Source organism: Thamnophis elegans, chromosome 10 (genome assembly GCF_009769535.1).
Source record: "Thamnophis elegans isolate rThaEle1 chromosome 10, rThaEle1.pri, whole genome shotgun sequence".
NCBI lineage: Eukaryota > Metazoa > Chordata > Lepidosauria > Squamata > Colubridae > Thamnophis > Thamnophis elegans.
In genome coordinates this window covers 25,611,667-25,634,557 of record NC_045550.1, presented here as the reverse complement: position 1 = coordinate 25,634,557, position 22,891 = coordinate 25,611,667, and the positions used below count along the sequence as shown (strand labels likewise).

Here is a 22,891-nt window from a genome sequence, read left to right as displayed (position 1 = left end):
GAGGAAATTTATCCATGTTGTAGCAGCTCCAACATAAACCAGGTCCTGCAATCATACTTTACAAATAAAACAAGAACAATAAGGAGGGACTTTCTGACAATGCAGGCATTGTAGACGACAATAATCTGTATGGTAAATAAAAGTCCGTCATTATGTCAAGGCACAGTTGCAGCTCTACTGCATGGTTTGAGGTTAGTGAAGGGGGAAGAAGATCTAGTTCTTATTAACTCCAGAAGACAAACACACACAAGAGACTGACTCTGTAACAGCAGATCTGTTATGAAGAGAGTTGCATTGATTTAAATATATTACATACATTTCTGTAGTGCATAAGAACAATACATTTCAGTTCGGACTGGCAAAAATGTAAAGTATTTCCAAGTGCCAGCTTCTGCCTGCCACTTCTAGCAAAATGCAGGAAGCTGTCTCTTGAGCCAGCAACACCAGAGAAAAAGAGGTCCTACATTCAGCATATCAGGATTTTATTTAGAAGAGGCAGGAAGCTGGAATTAGTAAAAGGTCTCTTCTTGTCGGTCTGGGAAGCAGCCAAATAGCCAACTGGGAAACTTATATGGAAAATTTCAAATAAGTTCTTGTTGCCAGAAGTTCAGTACAGTAGCCTGTGAGAAGCAGCAATCACTCTATCGTTCCACTGTACATAGAACATCATCTTGATATGGTAGAAATTCTACCTTCCTCTTACAATTCTCTACAGCCCTGTAGAGGACATCTCCCCATGTCAGCATCCATAGAGAATTTCCCTCCCCACTTCCCTCCCCCTACAGATTGTCAATGCTCAAACCAGCCCAATGGAACTTCCACACCATTGCCTCTGGAATAGCCTCTCTTCTCTCCTAAATCAGCCAGCATTTCTAGAAATGAGAGACAGCTATTGCTTACTCTTGGGAATACTATAAATGTGTCCAAAATGCTAACCCAAGATAATAGTGGTAGGTATATAACCTCTTATTCGCTTGCTCTAGGACTATGTGGAGCATGAATGTACGAGCTTGGGATGGATAATTTAAAACCAAATTAAAAACTAGTATCTGAGGCCCTTGGTCCTAGCCACATATGAAGAATGGGAAGCACACTGCTTAATTTTTGCTCTATGGTTGTCTTGCAGAATCTGTCTGCTTACTATTTATCCTAAGTGGAATTGAAGCTGTTACGTTTGGCTTTGTTCCAATCCTCAATAAATTACTTTATATCAGATTAAATTCTGATTATAGCCACATTTCCTATTGAACAGCCCCAAGGCATACACCCTAGGAGCTTCTCCATAGGATAAGAGAAACAGCAAATCCAGTGGGGTAGGAAAACCTGCTTTCAACAGGAATAATAAATGTGCAACAAGGAAGGAAGGAACAAGGCTGGCAGTGATACACAGTGAAGTGCTTCCATCCAATTTGGATTATCCCCTCACCACCAGCCCTTCCTTGTAGGAGACCTTATGAGACGTCCATCCAAATAAACATTAGAAGGATATCTTGAGACAAAAGGGCATGGCATGCAGGCTCCTGCTAGGAAATGCTGTCATGCTTGGGCTGATGATAAGACATGTCCAGCCCAAAGAGGGCAGCAGCAATCAGACCAATGAACACCCCTTGTTTCTCACAGGGAACGTGCAAAGTTGAGATTGACCCTGCTTACATTCCCGACCATCTACAGCAGGTAACCTCAGTCTGGAGGGTTGGTTGCCTGCTCTCAAATGGTGCCCCCTGTAAGTTCTTCACTGAGAATAGAGGCAACTGCTACCACCAGGTAAAGAAGGGCCTGCGGCTCTGGAAGCTTTGTGTATATGATTCACTGGCAGAGCGTTGATGGGAGCGAGCAGTCTCTACAATAACAGGAGGCATCTGGACCAAGTTAAGAGGGCTCTTCCCATCTTTCAGGGCTTGCATCAAGTTCAGGATCTAGGAATAAAAGGAAAAAAAAACTGAATACCAAAGTAATGTATAAATGGTAAAAATTGCCCAATGCCCAACACAGTTTCCATCTCTCCAATGGGACTAAGTACATACCTGACCACGCATTACTGCAATCTGCTTATGAAATTGGCCTCGGTCGAAACCTGGATCTTTCTATAAAAGAAATAGTATATCTAATTAGGATAGGTGTGACATCTACTTCACTGCTCCTTAGAGAAAAATGGGTGCCTAACATTCCAATATTAAGTTGCTCTTGTGGTTACCTTGAAGAGTTCATAGAGATCTTCTTCTAGATCTTTGACAAAATTAGGGTCTGAAATCTTTGGCAGAATAAGATCCTTGATCTCTTGAGAGAATGGCACTTTGGCCTGTGGCAGCCATGCCCAATAGAAAGGATCTTGTGAAGGAAGAACAAACAGAAGGCAAAAATTAGGCTCATAAAGCCAGACTAGCAATAAGGGTAGCATAGATTCAAGTACAAAGGAAATACTTCAGGACTTAACACCTCGGACTTATTAAAGAAACATCAAGAAATTAGCCCTTCACAAACATCTATACTGAGAAAAAAAACATAGAAATAAACTTGTATGGCTTCTCTTATTTGGAGTACTTACATGCTCTCCAAGAGTCTGGATGCTTAAGAGGGAAAGCCAAACCATTGTCAATGGCTGCCAGTTTAATTATAGGCTCCTTGACTACAACCCATTCTGAGTCCTACAAGAAAACAGAAAATGTTGCATCAGGAAATGATACAAATCCCAGCAATCACTGCCCATTAGTTGAAGAGATAATGCATAATTCCAGAAGATTCATTGCCCCACAACCATCACAATGGAATACTAACCATAGCAATAGCACTTAGACCAGTGTTCCTCAACCTTGGCAACTTGAAGATGTCTGGACTTCAACTCCCAGAATTCCCCAGCCAGCGAATGCCTGGTCTGGATGGGAGTTAACAAGCTTGTACTCAATCCAGACAAGACCGAGCGGCTGTTGTGTTTCCCTCCCAAGAATTTGGCCAGTATTCCATCACTCAGGCTGGGGGGTGAAAATTTACGCCCCTCAGACAGGGCGCGCAACTTGGGAGTCCTCCTGGACCCACAGCTGACCTTAGAACATCACCTGTCGGCTGTGACCAGGGGGGCATTTGCCCAGGTTCGCCTGGTGCACCAGTTGCGCCCCTACCTGAACCGGGAGGCACTCGCGACAGTCACTCATGCCCTCGTGACCTCAAGACTGGACTACTGCAATGCGCTCTACATGGGGCAGCCTTTGAAGAGTATTCGGAGACTACAACTCGTCCAGAATGCAGCCGTACGAGCGATTGTGGGTGCACCTCGGTACACCCATGTTACACCTATCCTCCGCGAGCTGCACTGGTTACCGATCGGTCTCCGGATACGCTTCAAAGTGCTAGTCGTAACTTATAAAGCCCTTCATGGTATTGGACCTGGGTACTTGAGAGACCGCCTGCTGCCAATTACCTCCCACAGACCCGTTAGATCGCACAGGGTCGGCCTCCTCCGGGTTCCGTCTACCAGCCAATGCCATCTGGCTACCACCCGGGGGAGGGCCTTCTCTGTTGCAGCTCCGGCCCTTTGGAATGAACTCCCCGCGGAGATTCGGACCCTTACCCCTCTCCAGGCCTTCCGGAAAGCCGTCAAAACCTGGCTGTGCCGGCAGGCCTGGGGTTGATGAGTTCCCCTCCCCTCTCGACTTGTATGGCTGTATGACTCTTGTGTATTTTAATTACGTGTATTGTGTTTGTATCCCCTTTCCCCTTTTGAGTTGTTCGCCGCCCTGAGTCCCTCCCGGAGAAGGGCGGCATACAAATAAATTAAATCTTAAATCTTAAGTCCGGACATCTTCAAGTTGCCAAGGTTGAGAAACACTGACTTAGACTTATATATTGTTTCACAATGCTTTACAGAACTCTCTAAGCAGTTTACAGAGTCAGCATATTGCCCCCAACAATCTGGGTCCACATTTTACTGACCTAACAAGTATATGGATATAGAGATCTAGGATTTGCTAGACCTTTCTTTGGCAATTCAGCAATAGCACTTTGTGGCATCTTGGTTTTATAGGGGGCAACATAGGAAAGTGCATTAATAATGTCTGTAACACCATGGAGTCCATGCATAGCAGTGCCTGGCTCCCCTTTGCACCTTTGCAGTGGGGATATAAACTGATGAAAATTGAACTGCCAAACTGCTGGCAGTCAGCAGAAGTAGCCTGCAGTACTGCATTCTAACCACTGCACCATCATGGCTCTTAAACCATGTCAACATAATTTAACCTACCTCTGTTTTATATCCCCTCTGCAAGTATACTAGAGATGTATATATGATAAAAAATACTTAGATATGTCATGTGAACTGTATAGAAATATTAGAGTTAGCTTTAAGTATATTTCTATACAGTTCACATGACATATCTAAGTATTTTTTATCATATGTATATCTCTAGTATACTTGATTAATCTGGATCTCTGGTGTTTGAGCCACTTCCCTAGATCTGTTCCATACAACGTTATATGCAAGTCTCTGAGAGCCCCTTATTCTCTAAATGATTGATTCATATGGAGTTGTCAGAGCCCCAACTGGGCCCTACTCACCTGCATACTTGTACTGTCCAGGGGGCAATCACACTTGATCAGCCAGTTGTCATTACCCCTATCTGCAAAGAAATAGAAATGCACAGATGGAAAATAGAGAAGTATCTCACCACACATAACAAACCTCACATCCCAATATTATGGGATGAAAAAATTACTGGAATATGGCATGACTTGAATATGAAGTAGGAAGAAGGTCCTATGTTTTCCAGCCCAAAGAACCCAGTTCCAGACCTTAAGATCTTCAGAAATGGCTGGAAAAGAGTCCGGTTTGAAATTCTGGAAAGCTGTAGCTAGTTCATTTCAGCAATACTGAGATATATGGAACAATGCCTTGATTGGACAAAAAATTAAGTAGGCATACTGGAGAGTGTATACACTGAACAAGCATTTTCAATATGAATAACCTTAATCAGCATTCCATGTCAAGAGCAAGGAAAAGGCAGAACCTACCAGTATTGCGTATAATATAGTCCAGCACCACCAATCTCTCAAACTGTAGCAACAATTGATGGTTACTCTTTTCTGGAAGAGGCTCAGACTCAAAGCGCCGCAACCAGTAATCTGCATCCTTATAGCCTTCCACAAAAAGCTGGAAGGAACCCACCTGAGAATAAGAAGCAAATACCTTAAGAAGAGCAACATACCAAAGAACAATATCCAATGCTTTACTCCTTTATCAATATCCCCTACCTTTGGTGGCAGACCAATTCGATGAAATCTCTGCCCAACCTTTGGCACTTTTTCCAAGGCCAGACGCTTGCCCCGGGACTTCACTCTGTCAATGGCACTGTAGTTAAATGTTTCACTGGCCAAGTGCACCACCTTGAAGAAATTGTAAATTCATAATCAGTTTCTCATCTATACTAGCCATCCCCATTTAAAGAACAAAGTCATAATTGCATAAACCTAAGCATATCCAGGCCTGTCTGTCTAGAACCAGTTCTAATCATCTGGTTGAACCGTAGATGTTAAATGGTTTGAAAACAAATAATAACAACAATGGAGAATGAGAAATTAGAGATTGGTGTCAAGTGTACATACTATAACACATATGTCAGCTCTGTAAGGTAGACCAAATCAAGAAACCAATGCCATATGGGCCTAAATCTTAAAAGTCTGAATGCGCTTCTCCCCTCCCTCATTTGATTTTATGTGAACTAAGGAGTGGCCTGTTTGAGACATTTTCTCAAGCTGATTTCAGGAAAGGACTCAGGCCCCACTTTCCCAATTGTTACATGTGCTTAACTGTCAAAGTAAAACTATTTTTCTTTAAAAAAAACTTACCGTATTTTTCAGAGTATAAAACACACCTTTTTCCCTAAAAAAAAAAAGACTGAAAATCTGGGTGCGTCTTATACACTGAATACAGCATTTTTTGCCTCCCAAAACCCGGTCCCCTTCACCAAAATGGCCATGCATAGCCTTTAGGAGGCTTCCAGAGTGCTCCTGGGGACCGGGGAGGGCAGAAATGAGCGACAGATGGGCTGTTTTTTGCCCCAGGAGCACTCTGAGCATCCTAAAGGCTACGCATGCCCTTTTTAAAACAAAAAACAGGGCACTTTTTTGCAAAAAACTGGCTGCTTTTTGCTCGTTTTGGGAGGGAACCCACCTCCCAGGAGCACTCTACAAGCCTCCTAAAGGCTATTTATGCTCTTTTTTTGAAGAAAAATGGGCCGTTTTGGGGAGGTCAGCATTCAAAAAAAAATTTTTTAATTTGCCTCTTCAAAATCTTAATGCATCTTATACACCAGTGCATCTTATATTCCAAAAATATAGTAAGTATTGCATTACTACCAATTTTTTCCCATCTGCAATGTCTTTTTTCAAAAGAACAGATACTTTTTCAGATGTACCCTTTGTTTCTAGCCAAATATAATTGAGATTCATAAATATTCACTGGAGGAATAAGTGACATGAAATTTAAAAGGAGAGTGGGGGAAAGAATATCACTGTCTGAAGATGTGACACTGTCTGGTGATGTCGAATACAGTAATGGGAAATCAAACTTTCAGGTATTTTCAAATTGCAACTTCCATAAGTCTGAGTCACAGGTCCAATAGGAAAGCAAGGTAGGAGTTGGAAGTTGAATGCAATCCAAAAGCCACTGGGGTTTTCTGTACCTGGCATGGTCCTAATCCAAGCCTCATGAACCACAGTTTAATCCCATTTGATTATCTCTCTCCTATGAATGGGCTCACCATTGTGCGAGGTACAATGTTCAGTTCCAGCTTTTGGTCAACAAGACTTGCACCAGCTTCAGACAGATATCCTTGATTGAGAACTAAACAATCTCTTCCAAAACAGCAGGGACAGCAAAGTTTTTGGAGCCATTTTGTCCACTTTGGGTTCAGATGCCCATAGGGTTCTTCATTCTTCGGTTTGAACACACCGATGATTTTCTGAAAAGAAGAGAAGAGTGGATATTGCTAATATAGGCTGGATAAAGCAAAGGCAACACAGAAAATTAATTATCCCAGCTTGGCGATAACCCTGTAGCTCCAAAATGTGTGACTAGGGAATTTAATTCCTCTCTCCCTCTTCCTTTGTATGAGATAAGGTTTTTTTTAAAAAAGAGGCAAAGGCTTTATGTAGAATATGGAGGTTAAATAACATGGGATGTTGGGTATGGTTTAACCATAAATAAAATCACAATATTAAAGCACTGTTGAAAACCATGACTCCAATAAAAGACACAGTCACCATAATAAAGGGGGGGGATCTGAAAAGCACCTCCCATAGAAAAATACATAGGATATTAATATAAGGCTCTGAGCATATCACAAGACAGTTGATCTCAACTAATAAAGAAACAACTGTGGCATAAAGAATTGTCTAAAACATTGAGAGGCTGTATAGAGAAAATAGTCACTACAGGAAAAAACAAAAATCAAACAAACACACATAACCAGATTTAAAATAATCTTGTGCAATACATAGTTCTAACTAATGATTTTTAAATCTATCTTTCAAAGATAGCTCTTTTTACAGAAACAATATATTCTTCCTAGACTCTTGCCTGATATTTCAGAATTCTGCTCAATATATTCTGCTCCAGAATTGGAGAATCCCTTGTTTCCATTCCCTCCTGCTCTTTAACTCTGTGAAGTAGTAGACCAGTAACTCCAGTAGATAAACATAGATCAGGATAAAACCAATTTAGTCATCTCTCATCTCATGTCTCTTCCCAAATCTATGAAGTTTTCCAGAATGCTAATATAAAAAGAAGCAGTCTTGAGTGTGCTTGCCAGGGACAGGGGGAACCTAGACTTAAATAGTAAGTGATTTTATTTTCACAAAAGACTTCTGTTTTATACAAAGTTCACTGAGTCTCATGATTTGTTGAACCCCTGAAAAATGCAGATAATTTTGCTAAACCTTGGATATATAGAGCATAGTCATTAAGGCTTCAAGCCAGCAGCTCTACCTTCAGCCTTTTTATGCCCATTTCTATGAAACATTAGAAACAATTTACAAATAAAATGCAGGGGAGAAAATACAGGATAAGCTGTCTGATATACCAGACTTATATATACTAGTAAATGTTAGCACAACACATTTTGTCCATCAGATATAATCAATGCTTTTATTAAAACGAGAGCAAAAAATTGAAGATGGGAACATTACTATCACAAAACCTCTTTTGCCAAGAACCATATATTGAAGACTTCAGCATATTCAGATGGAATATTCTGAAAATATTTACCAAAATTAGTCCTTTCCTTGCGCTATCTGATCTGACTGCCTCTGAAATACAACTGACCCCCCCCCCCGGCCTGTGAATACACCAGAACACAGGCTTGGCTGTTTGCCACTGGTCAATTACTGAGGTAACGAATCCTTTGGCTGAGGGCCCAGGCAACTCACGTTCAATAGAGTAGCTCTGCAGCAACCCAGATAATTCAAACGAAGGAACGCAGATAGTCCAAATGAACACACACGACTAGAATACACAGATAGATTTTCTTAACTACTAATACGAACGGTTGTTTCCTGCAAATGTCCCCTCCCAACGCCTCATCTATAATCTCTCTTGGGAGGGGCCAATCAACAACCACCTGTGCTTAATCATCTTCTGTGAGTCTGCCTATGAAGTTGCTGCTTCCGTTTCTCAGCCCTTCTCAATCTAGCATCAAGGACAAACTGCCTTTGATCCTCCCCACCGCTCCATGCCTCAGGCGCCTCCTGGTGGCCAACCAGCTTCTCTGGTCCCTGCTCTGAGTCTGAACCCTGCCCAGGGTCCTCCACATCTTCCATGGCAGACTCATATGGTTCCTCGCTATCCGAGTCCATCAGCAGCTCAACCGGATCCTGCTGGGCCACAACAGATACCATACTAGCTAAGTCACTTCTAATCAAGTAGAAAAGCATATTCCTAAATCAATCTTTCCCAATCTAGCAAAGACCAGATATACTTAACTACTGTACAAGTAGTTTCTTCCAGCCAGCATAATTTACTGATCATTCTGTGGAGATTATGGTTGACTATAGTCCAGAATATTTGAGGACACTAGATTTGGAAGTCTGCCCTGAGCCAGATGGGAGAACCAGTTTGGTGTAGTGGTTAAAGTTGTGGCCTAGAAACCAGGAGACCTGAGTTCTAGATCTCCCTTAGGCATGAAAGCCAGCTGGATCACTTTAGGCCAGTCTCACTTTCTCAGCACAACCCACCGCACAGATTTTTTGTTATGAGGAAATAGGAGGCACTACTATTAGGCATGTTCACTGCCTTGAGTAATATATATATAAAAGGTGGGACAAAATATAATAATAATAGTTTAGGATAAAAATATTCACACAGATAAATCCATAGGGTATTACCCCTTTGGGGCAATAATTAGGTCAATCCAACTGAACCCACAGACTTTTCATTGTGAAGATAAAAGAGGAAAAGAAAATAATGTGTATGACATTCTAAGATTTGAGGGAATGAATAGAACACACAACTAATAAATAAGTAAATAAGTACAATAACATAGCTGTAGCCCCACACATGCAGCAAACATAAACGAATTCCACAGCATAATCTTACAGTTTTCACTGACCCAACTCTAATCTTGCAAGGCTAACTGGGAACAGATAACCGAGATACCAAGTCCTAAATTCAAAGACTTAATTCCTTTATAGTGATATAAAGTGAATCAACACAAAAGTTTCATTCATCTCGGCTGTATCTCACAAATCCAACAAGAAAGGACATTAATTTAAGCAGAACAGAAGAGCCTGGATTCCGAGCAATGAAAAAATTTGTAATGCTATATGATTTCATGCAGTTGGGTATGCAGAATAAAAGAGCCAAATTAATTTAGTTAGATATAATAGGTCACAAGGGGAACCATCAGGCTACAAACACAGTCAGTTCTATATAAGCATGAGGAATGTACTGCAGCTGATTGGAAACTTGTCATCCCATTCTCCATGTGATCAATTGTTCCTCTTATTTCAATACATTATGATACAGCATGTAAAACTGAACCATAGACTGAAATGCCCAGTTTCCTAAAAGTGGAGAAACAGAAACGCAAACAGCAGCAGCAACCACAACCAAAGCCTCAAAGATGTTCTAAACTAAAAAAACACTATGTGAGCTTCAATCTGAGAATTGGAGAACAAGAGTATTTAAAACCTCTTTCAGTTGCAAATACAGAAACACAAATAGAGACAAATCTTCTCTTTGTGTAATCTTTACCCAAATAGATTTTAAACTTTGAGTGATGCCAATTCCAGTGACGCCTTGGGGAATTATTCTCCTGCCAAGGACTCTCATAGCAGTAAAAATAACCAAAAATATGCTTATTGTCTTCTCCAATGCTTTTGATAGAATGTATGTATCATTGTCCATGTACCCAAAGTTTTATAGAACAGTAAGATGAGAAGCTGCCTGCCTCCAAAACAAGCTTACACTCTAAAATAGCTACAAAAGGATTGATGTATCATTTTCATAGAATTTTAACCCCTTTTCTAAAAAGCTGGGTTTCAAAAGGTGGGAAAAGATTGTAGTTTAATTGCCATCAATGACCAATGGGTGAAAAAACAAGAATAAATTGTGTTGGTTTTTGAAAGCTGGTTGAGTAAACAATGGCAAAAGTTGTTTGGAAAGCAAAGGGCAAATGGTAACCTGCTTCAGTTTAAAGCTGAAAAGGAGAACAATGAGCAATTCATACAACTGTTTCTACAAATCAAACTTGTCTGATTCTTTCAGCTTTCTTTTCCAAACGTACTCTGTATTGCCCAAAATATGAATGGCAGAGATTATTTTCAATACTGTATGCAGAATTAATCCAAATCAAATTTTGAAGATTTGATTTGCTTTGTTCAAAAGATTAGAAAACTTAGGAAAGAAGGGGTTGTTCTTACAGCTAGCAGTTATTTTCCTCCAGAGCAATGTTTTGCTATAAGGCAGCCATTAAATTTTTAAGAATCTAAAATAATTCAAAGGAATGTACCTGGACTGTATTCCTACTGACTAACATTAACATTGATCATCTTCATGTGTGACTTGTAAAATAGAACCAAAGGCTAGCAACAGTATTACTTGAATAAGACAGCATATAGTGCATTACAGGACTATTAGAAAGCTTCCACTTCCGATCCAACTTAAACACTTAATTATAAGAAATTAAATAATGCCACTTTATAATGCCTTGGTAAGACCACACTTGGAATATTGCATCCAATTTTGATCGCCACAATGTAAAAACATTTGTTGAGACTCTAGAAAGAATGCAGAGAAGAGCAACAAAGATGATTAGAGGACTGGAGGCTAAAACATAAAGAACGGTTGCTGGAATTGAGTATGTCTAGTTTAATGAAAAGGATGACATGATAGCAGTGTTCTAATATCTAGGGGGCTGCCACAAAAAGGAGGAAGTCAAGCTATTTTCCAAAGCACCTGAAGGCAGGATAAGAAGCAATGGGTGGAAACTAATCAAGGAGAGAAGCAACCTAGAACTAAGGAGAAATTTCCTGAGAGTTAGAACAATTAATCAGTGAACAACTTGCCTCCAGAAGTTGTGAATGCTCCAGCACTGGAAGTTTTTAAGAAGAGATTGACCAACCATTTGAAATGGTATTTATCTGAAATAGTTTTCCTGCCTGTGCAGGAGGTTGGACTAAAAGACCTCCTAAGTTCTTTCCAACTCTGTTGTTCTGTTAATTGATCATGTCAACCAAAAAATATGCATTAGCATCAAAATATCCTTTCTCCTAAATTAATTGTTTTATTAATTATACAATGTATATAATATATGTTGAATAAAGATGATAGTGAACTACAGTGGTGTTTATGCAATAAAAACTAGAAATTGTCAATAAAGTAAACTAACCCTTTAAAGATGAGGGGGAAAGTATATATCAATGTTAAATATAATTTCTAAATTGTTAATCAGCATAGGGCTCAAGACTGTTCAAAATACATTTCATCCTGATAACAAAAGAATTACAAACCAAACATTTAATATTATTGATTGCAAATTCATTGATACCTCAGCATAGTTCCCAAAGTTTCTGGGCCAAACAGAAAGGATGTCACTATGCAACAAAGTTGTTTCACTAAATATCATTATCTATGTTCCTAAATATGGTCTTATTAATTCAATAAAATCTTCCATAATGACAAAGGCATATGGGTGTGCCATTTTTTTAAGCATCAGAAGAAGCAATTCCAGTACTACAGCTCATTCTGAAGACCTAGCTTAGAAGGAAAAAAAGTGAGCAAAAGTCAATACGGAATTGGGGAGCAAGAGACTGACAAGGGTAGCAACTACAAATATCCCACAACCCTTGCACCCTCTCTCCAGCCCTTCGGTTATTTTAAAAATTCAACCAACCACGTCCTGTTCTTTTTCCCCTTGTCCCGTGATCTGAATATATTTCCCGAGCCCCGATCTCTCACCCCCTGCGGATCCTTGACGAAATAGCTGCCGCTAGAACCTTGGTAGATGCGCTCAGGGTAGATTCCGCGTTCGCTCGCCAGCTCTGCCAGTCGCACCACCTCGGCGAATTCTGGGTCATCGGGAAATTCATTCCGGTGCTCCCGTTCACCTCGACCCGCGGCGATCCCTACTCCGACCCCCACTTGAGCTTGAGTCTGGGTCGCCCCGGCTGTTGCTACAGTCCCCCGGGAGCCTCCACGCTCCGAACCACCAGCCCGATCCAACAGTGGCTGGCGCTCCCGGTCGCGGCCACCTGCGGGGGATCCCGGTGGGGAGGGACAGGGACACGGTCCAGCGGGAATAGTAGGGGCAGCGGAGCAGGGCGGGGAGCGCACGGCACCCCCAGGCAGCCCATATCCCGGGGCCGGACCGCGCTCTGGAGATACCAGCGGGCTCGTTTCATCCATAGGCCGAGCCGGTCCGAGGCGCTGATCTAACCCCGGATGGGCGCTTGCACGCATAAACCACGGCCCCGCGGTCTCAGACTCAACGCCGCTCAGTTCGGATCACCTGACGCCGGCCCGCGACCACTGCCGTTTCCGCCAGAGTAGCATCAGCGAATCACACTGCAGCCACGCCCCCTGTTTACAGAGTACCCGGAAGCCACGCCTATTGGAGAACCCATCGTCCATTCGCAAAGCTTGTCCCGCCTAGTACACGCCTCTTCGTTAGGTAGAGTTCCGCCTCCCACTTCTTAAGCTAAGTCATGCCTTTGAATGGAGCATAAATATAGATCCATTCCTTTCTTTTCAATCTGTGCCGTTTCCCCCCACTAGGCCCCTATTGCCACAATTCCGTTTCTTGATCAGAGCGCCGCCCGCATTCTGCATTACATGTACAGTTTACTGTATACTGTATCGCCTCCTGATTATGCTGAAGACATTTTATGTCATCTAGCGCTCCGTTGCTAAATCACACACCTACGTATTGTGCGCTGATTGCAATGACCATTTGTCAGTATGCTACACACAATTCTTTTCCCTAGGTAATGTACAGTGGTATACATCATGCACGTATAACACCGCTTTGGAATGTTCATACGATCTTATTGTAAATCTTTTCGAAAAAAATTATATATCCTACTGCCCGGGCTGCAGAAAGGCTGGCATTGCAAATGTGCTGGACGGACTTCGTGGATCTTAAGGGACTTAAAACTTGTAGCGGGAAATAAATTACCCCATAGCCTTTAATCGCAATAATCCTAAAGACTCCCTTTTCCTAGGAAATGGCTGCCTGTATCCTCTGGATATTTATGATCTTATTGGATTCCAATAATTTTCTACACTCCCGCCCCCACCTCATTCACTTTCATCATGGGAGCCAGGCAACACTGTCACTGAATGGTGGAGTCACTGGACAGTTTTCTTGATTTGTCTTCTTTCTACCCAAGAGGTGTAGTGCTGAAGAAACCAGGCCACTGTGAATTCTAGTTCCACTCTGTAAGGCATGAAAGTCTTACTGGGTGACTTTGGGACAGTCACACTCTCTCAACTTCTTGGGTTGTTGTTGTTGTTGGGATAATAGGGGGAAGTAGGAGTATTATGTATGCTTACTACCCTGAATTACTTATAAAGTATAAAAGTAGGATAAAAATCTAGTAAATAAATCCTGTTAGAACTCATCTGTTCTAATTATCTGCTTCCCTGGTTGTTTTATTTCAATTATTCTAATGTTGGGAAATTGACAGAATTGGTATTTCTGGCTGTTCTGAAATAAAAATGTTGGAGAACAATCGCAACTCCTACATCGCAATTCCACTTCAACTACTTTCAGCGTGGCATGCACACTTGGCAATCCCTGCCCTTCTCACTCCACCGCCAACGCTGTGTTGCAAATTCTGTACTTTTCCTCTCCAAAGTGACAGTTCCTATTTAAAGAGGGGGGAGGGGAGAATATTTTGCTTAAGCTATTAAAAACTTGAAAATTTAACCCCCTTCTTACTTCTTTAACAGCTTTAGTGTGCTTCTCAAAAATCATCAGCTAGTGGACATTATTATATGTTTTATTTCATTCTTTTCATTCAGAATTGCTTAGCATAAGGGTTGCATAATATATTGAATATAAGGAAACCTTTCTCTGGGAAAACAATTGTGTTTCTCAAGTGCTTGCATGTCACCAAAACTATTAATACTAATGTAATTCACAATCATATTTATTCCAATGCATGTTGGCTGTGTCATGTCTGAAATCTTTCAAGAAGAATCATAGGGATATTAGATATGTCTATTATTTAATGAAAAAAAATATTGAACGACTATTGTTGTACTCAAGTTTCCATTTTTAAAACTAGATTCTTCCATTTATCTGTTCATTAGGATGTCTTGATTCAAGCAATACATAGAGAATCATTTCATTTGTTTGCTTCTGCATTAGCATTAGCATACTCTAGTTTTTAAACTATAATTTATGGTTTAATGCATTGTATAAACCCAGTCAAATATGATTTATTTACTAAAGCATAGTTAAACAAATTATTATCCAATTAAATTTCACTTAAACTATCATAGAATAAGAATTTGAGTGATCTCATATAAAAAAAAAATTCACAGTGGAGAAAAATTAAACTGCCAGATCAGTTTATATTATAAACTGTTTTAATGAACCCTTACTAAAATATCAGTTAAGATACCTTATGTAGGACTCATGAGTAAGAAAGAGAAAAAGAAATATTGCAGTTATTGGTGTTTTTAATGAAAGTGTAGTTTGACCTGCGGGAATCTTATAGTGATTCAGTACTTTTTTTAATACTGTATATTCATAACATTTAGAATTAAGAATGAGAATTGATATGTTTATGTTTTCAGATGATTTTACATGATTTATATTAATCAAGAGTAATTTATTCCAAAAGTTTTTAGGTAACAGGAATATAATGCCTTTGAGGCTAGATTATTATTTATTATTACAGACAATGTTACTTCTCTTATTTAAATTTCTGTTACACGATCAATCACGCTTTCTAGCTCCCATCAGATGGCAATATTTTAGAGGAGGAATTAGGAGCATGCCACACTATCTGACCTAACAGGATGAGCCACGGTAGCGCAGTGATTAGAGTGCAGTACTACAGGCTACTTCTGCTGACTGCTGGCTGACTGCAATTTGGCAGTTTGAATCTCACCAGGCTCAAGGTTGACTCAGCCTTCCATCCTTCCGAGGTCAGTAAAATGAGGACCCAGATTGTTGGGGGCAATATGCTGACTCTGTAAACTGCTTAGAGAGGGCAGTGAAAGCACAGTGAAACAGTATATAAGTCTAAGTGCTATTGCTATGAGTAAATGTCGTTAGGGAAAAGCAGACTCACAGATAACCTGGGCATGGGCTAATTGTGATGACCACCAGCTCGAGTTGCACCTGCAAGGAAACTGGAAGCAGTTCACACAACAGGGGTGTTATATGAGAAAACCTAAGGACCCCATTACTGTGCATGCTCTGCATTCTGAACTAGTTGAAGTTTCCTGGTGGACTTTGAGAGCAGATTCATTTAAAGTGCATTGTAATAATCCAAACAGGCAGTGACCAAAGCATGAGTGATCATGAGCAAGGTCAGGAAAGAGAACAATTGGCATCTAGACAAATCTGTGCAAAGGTCCCCTAGCCATAACTGCCACCTGCTCCTTGAGAAGAAGTTGTGAGTTCAGGATGAGCACCCAATCCCACACCCCCAAATTGTGTACCAGCTCATTTTTGGTGGAGTTCCACCAGAGTCAAAGATGAAGTATCATTTAGGCCCGGAGAGGCGGGGGCAGAGATAGCAATAGCAGTTAAACTTATATACCGCTTCATAGGGCTTTCAGCCCTCTCTAAGCGGTTTACAGAGTCAGCATATTGCCCCCACAGTCTGGGTCCTCATTTCACCCACCTCGGAAGGATGGAAGGCTGAGTCAACCTTGAGCCGGTGAGATTAGAACCGCTGAACTGCAGATAACAGTCAGCTGAAGTGGCCTGCAGTAGTGCACACTAACCACTGCGCCACCTTGGCTCTAAAACCCATAGCCATGCATCTTGCCAGGATTGAGTTGAAGCCAATTCCTCCCCATCCAGAGATATATAATTAGATATTGTTAGCATACTGGTGATACTAAATTCCATACCAACAAATTCCAGAAGAAGACCTAGCAGCTTCATGCAGCTGTTAAAAGGGAGTGGCGAAAGGCTCCAGCATTGGGTCCCCACATTGCAGGGGCTAGGGCTTAACTTTTCAACTTCTACCAACCCTGATTGGAACAAGCCATGGAAGATGAAGAAGAACCACTAGAACACAGTGCCTCTCATTCATAAGCTTCAAAGCCAGTCCAGAAGGAGACTGTGGTTGATGGTATTGAATAGCCAGAGAGGCTCAGGGACACCAGAATGGTCACATCATCTCTATCCCATGTTGCAATAGCAATAGCAATAGCAGTAGACTTATATACCGCTTCATAGGCCTTTCAGGCCTCTCTAAGCGGTTTACAGAGAGTCAGCATATTGCCCCCAACAATCTGGGTCCTCATTTTACCCACCTCGGAAGGATGGAAGGCTGAGTCAACCCTGAGCCAGTGAGATTTGAACCGCTGACCTGCTGATCTAGCAGTAGCCTGCAGTGCTGCATTTAACCACTGCGCCACCTTGGCTCTTCAGAGGTAAGATCAAAACATAAATCTAAGTCAGTAAAGCAGAAGTCGTCTGATATTTGCCTAGTCTCTATGCTAAAATACCTTAGATTTTCCAGTCGTAATCTATATATTCTCATCTTTGGGTATAACCTTTAACCGAGTGAAACAATGCATCATTTTTTAAACCAAAATACCTCAAATGTGCTAACTTGCAGAACATGTCCAAAATCCAAAATCCAAAATCTGTGACACCCACAAAATTGAAATTTGACAAGTTTTATAAATATTTTGTAATATAAAAATTATCATAAAACATTTTATGATATAATACAAAATGTCATAAAACATTTCCTGCGGCCAACTCTTCATGTGTGATTATGCTATATAGAGTTCACCATGGCAGTTACATCTCTGAATATCTCGGTCCCTCCCTTTTCCAATGAAGGCATATATTGGAAGCTTGTTCATTGTTAAAGACATTGAGGGTAAGGAAATATCTCTGAAAATATGACCAAAGGAGTCACAGTTGTTTGGTATAACTCCTCTAATTTCATTTTATTTTGATCAAGTGGCTGTTGTGACCAGCTGTCAAGTCGTAAGTTAAAATAAGTCAGAACATCTTTTTGTTTTGTTATATCCAGATTCTGGGTAGATTGGTGGGCTTTTTTAAAAATTGGCTTTGTCTAAATCCCTTAACACGTAAAGGGATTTTGAAACTGCCCTAAGACTCAGGGCATTATACAAGCTTAATAAATTGTAGCTATTAGTATTAATGGAATTGCTTCAAACATATGTGTAGTTGAAATGAAATACTCATTTGCTATTTGTGAATTACTATCACTTTTGGGAGGAGGAGGTAAGATTTTAACAAACAGTTTAAAGAAAACTTCAATGCATAAATATCATTCAACAAAATTCAGCCACCCAGTAGCCATAAGGAAACATTCACTGCATTTCTTACTGAACAAAACAAAAGCAAGAGCCAGGCACTTAAAAACAGTTTTATTGTTTCATAAAAGCCCCCTTTTGATCATCTTCTTTAGAGGCACTGCCTATTTGATTCGGCATCCTTTCCCAAATTTTGTCTCTTGGGAGCCGCAGCAGGCATCTCTCCCCGCAATGAAAGGAGCTCTGGAAAGCCTCAGCATGGCAGCCTCTTACTTCTGTGGAGAGGAAAGCCTTGTCTTTTTGCCCCTCAGAAATATGGCCGGTCCGTGAAAATTTCCGTGCCCTTCACAAAGAAGGCCACGGAGGGAAGGGAAAATTAGCCGGAAGGCTGGGCAATAGAGGGGCGCGTTACTACCGGTTGTCTAGGAAACCACCAACAGCGTGAGCGGATAATACCTAGTGGGCGAGTGCCCTAAGAGATTGATGGGGGGAAGCCTGGCATAGCGGAGGGCGGGGGGAAGCGGTAGCCCATGGGGGAGAGCAAAGGGGCGTGCGGCTGGTGGCAGTTGCTACAAAGCTTGCATCCAGGTGAGGGGCGCGGTCATTGTTGGTGCAATGGATAGATAAAAGCCTAGGGATGACGTGGCCGGGAATGCTGCGTGGAATCCGGGCGGGTAGGAAGGCTTTTGGGGGCAGGAAATTGCAACGCGAAGAAAGGCTGAGTGGAAGGCAGCACCAGCAGCAGCGACCGGTAAAGCGGGGTGCAGAGCCGTTGTAGTCTACTAGATGGGCGTGGTTCCGGGCTGCAGGGCATGACTTAAGGATGCTGGGCTCAATCGCGGAGCTGTCAAAAGAGACTTTGCAGTGAGCAGTTTTGATTCCACTACTGAGGGATGCTGCCTGGGGGTAAGTGATGACTCAGGACCGTTAGCATTGCCTGAAAGGTTGTCGCTTAGGAAAAACTAAAACATGGGAGTATAGTAGGTCCTCTTTGATTGTTGGCTTTTTGTTCGTTGAATCAGATTCTGCTGATGTGTATGGAGATGTCCTCAGAAATTGGGAAACTGCTACCCGCATGGTTTGCTGCTGAGCAACTGCAGTTGCTCTGCTCCGTAAAACAGCTGTAATTATTTCCAGGGAAGCAGCAGTCATTGTACTATAAGATCCCTGAAAGGACAAGCAGGTCTCTGATTCTTTCTGTGTAGTCCTTTAGCAAGCTTTAATCATTCATTACAAATTTTTCTCTTCAGAAGAAAGCAAATGTGTTTTTTCACAGCAGCAAGTTTTTAACAACGTGGTTCTGATTGGCATTTGGGAAAAGACAGGCACAATGTATTTTGCTCCTTTGTACTAGCCTTATCCAACCTAGCATATTCTAGATATATTGAATGTTCAGTCTTACTTTCTTCAGCCTGCATAGACACACTGACTGAATGAATATGGAAGTTGTCATCCAACACATCTGGAGAAAATCACGTTAAGGAATATTCCTTTATACTTTCTCCTATGAGATGTATTGGTTTGTGTACAATGTTGTGTTGCTTGAATCTGAGATTAGTTTTGAAGTCTTGGTTCACTTCCCAGTTATTATGCTGCTAGTTTTCCCATTTAATATAACATAGTAAGTGAGCACTCCTCTTTTTATAATCTTGGCTTTATTACCTATGGATGAAAAAAGCTATTTTCCCCCTAAATTAACTTCTATAAATCAAAAAGCAATCTAAAATGAATTGGAGATGTTATAAAGAAAATAGAACATAACATCTTTTGTCGTTGCTTCATTGTACATGTGATTATTGCTCTGGAACCTCTTGGTTTTTACACTTGGAATTACTGTCTTTGTGTAATATATACCAGTATGAAAAATGATGCCCATGCTTAGCTTATCCAATGGTGTATGAGAATGACTCTAACAGAGGATTCGGGATAAGTGTATAACACAAGTATGCTGAATAGATAATCCACTAATAGGAGACGTTTGAGGAATATGGCCACCGCCGAGACTGAGAAGTGAGCATTTTTCCCATATACTATTACTGCTTACCAATCATTTGTGACTCATTCTTCCTCAAAGGATTACAGCCAGAACATATAGAGCAAAGCAACAGAAATGCAGGCAGAATATTAATGTGTTTCCTTATACTGGATGGATAAATATCTGAAAAATATTATTTTTATAGTTGATGTATCTCCAAATGTTGCCCCTGAAGAATTAACAATAAAGACAAGTTGGGCATGTAGGATGAAAGAAAGCTTAAGTAGTAATAGCTTTTTAAAAAAATGTAAATATGACTATTGTCGCTTCAAAAAACATTATTATTTTTGTAATCTTTAATGTTCCAGCAGTCTTTGGTTTCTCCACAAGCAATCATATAGCCATTCATTTCTTACAGAGGAAAGGATGGTTCTCACCATGTCAACCATAAGTAATTCCTATAGCAGCAACAATTATCAGTAAGGAATCAGTTTCCTTATGTAGTGTTGCCCACTTTTTCTTTCCTAGCCTTTAGTGACTTTCAGCATTTAATACATAGGAATCTAACAAATACAACAATACCCAACTCAGGCTATTGAAGCTGTGATGGACAAAGCAATTCAGAACTACAGAAGCCTTGTGAAGTCAGAGAAACTGATAGAATCTCAGAGACATGAGACTGTTAGAATCTATTCCACAGTTGATCCAATTCAATAAACCATGTAAATGTTTCAACTATTTGAAAGAAAGACAGTAACTCTACTACACTTCACTGCTATTAGTATTCAATTCAAATTATTTCCTTCTGATTACCTGCTATGGAAGGGTGGTCTGCATCTTTGAATTGATCCAACTGCACTCTTTTTTGATGGAGATCACCCAGGTTGTGCCCACAGTTATTACAGATAAATTGCAGTCATGAATGTTTCATAAGTGGAGCCCTTTTGCTCAGGCTACATTTAAATCTAGTCCAGTGAAATAAAACTAATAAATTGTAGCAACCTAAGATGTAAGACTTAAATTTATTGTGTAAGGATTGGATATGCTTTCTAGTGAAAGTATGAAGTTGCTATATATACAACTGGCATTGGGAAATACCTGTAGAATGAAAGTCAGTCTGGTGTGTGAGAACTCTTATTACTATATCAATATTATTTGAGGGAGGATTCCATAAGAGTAGCATATCACAATCTATGTTTAAGAAGGTTATTGTTATATGTTTAGGATATAAGAATGGTTGAACTGGAAGTGATTTAGTTCAATATTGCACTGAAGTTCATCTGAATAAAATTGCAGAATATTAATGGAAACAGTAGTTTCCATTTATTATGACTCAACTCTGAAATACAATGGATAGCATTGTCCATTCATATTCTTTTAATTTAAGGTATCATGGTATACTATACCATATCATGGTACAGCACATATTATAAGTGATGCTTGAGCAGAATCTGCAGCATTGTCTGGGACACTACACACCCTCTTCATTACCTGTTTTCCTTGTTACCTTCTGGGAGGAGACTTCATGGTGTACAAAGCAAAACTTCTACATTCAATAACAGTTTGTTCCATATAGCATCAACCTCCTGAACTCTCAGGTTTTCCCCTACATATTCAAAACGGACAGTGATTAATATATATGTATGGTGTAATGTCTGTCTATGGTGCCAGTATATATTTATGTATGTATATAGTATGCCTATATTTGTGTTATATATGTGGGTAGATATACACTTTCTCTTAAGAGCAGGCAACAGAATTTCATTTTTAATGTGGACCGATATGCTCGCAGTAAAAAAAATGACAATAAAGTTATCTTATGTGTGCAGAAGAGGGGAGGTAAGGAAAGATGGGATTAAAATTTACTTTTATCACTCTGAGGGGAACTGTCTGATTTGAGGCCACTATCGGCAGTATGCTACTATTAGTATTTTAGAAGTAATTCTCACATCAAAAATCACTACATTGTTTTAGAACAGGGCTGTCAAGCTCCCAGCCCATGGGCCAGATGCGTCACATGCTGGCCATGCCCAATTTAGCGAAGGGGTGGGAACTCCCAATATGTCACATGACGACACCGTGACGACATGAGTTTGACAGCCCTGTTTTAAAAAGATCTTAAGTGGCATCAATATGAAAGTACAAAGATTGGCATTTTGTTAATGTTTCAAAGTAAATTTTCACATGCCATTTTAAGCAATATACATTAGAATAACCTGAACCATAGGGTGATATCTGGCTAGCTGGAATCTGGACAGCAGCACTCTCCAGTGCTATATTTTGTTTCAGCCTTAAATACATTATTGTAGTATTTCACTAACCCATTCTTATTTTGTCAGAAGAACATTTGGAAGTAATGAGCCAGTCATCAAAATAATGTGCCTGTATCCATATAACATATACCCGTGATGGTGAACCTATGACATGCATGCTGGAGATGGCACACAGAGCTCTCTCTGTGGGCACGCGCCGTTGCCAGCTGCTCTTCTGGTTTCTGGCCAGCTGGTTTTTGCGGGCACCGGAGTGCCGGAAAATGGCCTGAAAAATGTCCAAAAATAGCCATTTTCTGGGCCATTTTCAGGCCATTTGTGGCCTGAAAAACGGTCCAAAATGGTCTGGTTGTTGGCCATTTTTCGGGCTGTTTTCCGGTGCTCTGGCACCAATGAAGACCAGCTGGCAAGCGTGCATGCAGACGTGTTTTGGTTTGGGCACTTGGTGCCAAAAAGTTTTGCCATCACTGACATATGCTGTCAATTTGGTCATTAAAATTCTTAGTCTTCAATACCATAAAATATTAATAGTATTAATGCACAGTTATTTCATAATTTAATGAGAAAATACATAGCCCTTTCTTGGTTTGGGATTAAATTACTTCCTATATAAGCTAATTAGGCACTTCAAGCTATGAATGTATGTACTAACTACGTAACTGCAATACTTTCTAAAATATA

At 40.6% G+C, this 22,891-nt stretch overlaps 1 protein-coding gene across 1 annotated transcript; it reads right to left on the bottom strand.

Annotated features, from left to right (window-relative positions):
• Positions 1–259: 259 nt before the first annotated feature.
• PI4K2A (phosphatidylinositol 4-kinase type 2 alpha) lies at positions 260–13,018 on the bottom strand. The gene is made up of 9 exons (XM_032224950.1): positions 12,443–13,018; positions 6,750–6,950; positions 5,242–5,373; positions 5,002–5,155; positions 4,549–4,610; positions 2,546–2,645; positions 2,195–2,328; positions 2,025–2,084; positions 260–1,916 (listed from the first exon to the last, which is right to left on the bottom strand). Exons 1-9 carry the CDS (start codon positions 12,941–12,943, stop codon positions 1,755–1,757), a joined length of 1,506 nt encoding a protein of 501 aa, XP_032080841.1. The 5' UTR covers positions 12,944–13,018; the 3' UTR covers positions 260–1,754.
• Positions 13,019–22,891: the final 9,873 nt, after the last annotated feature.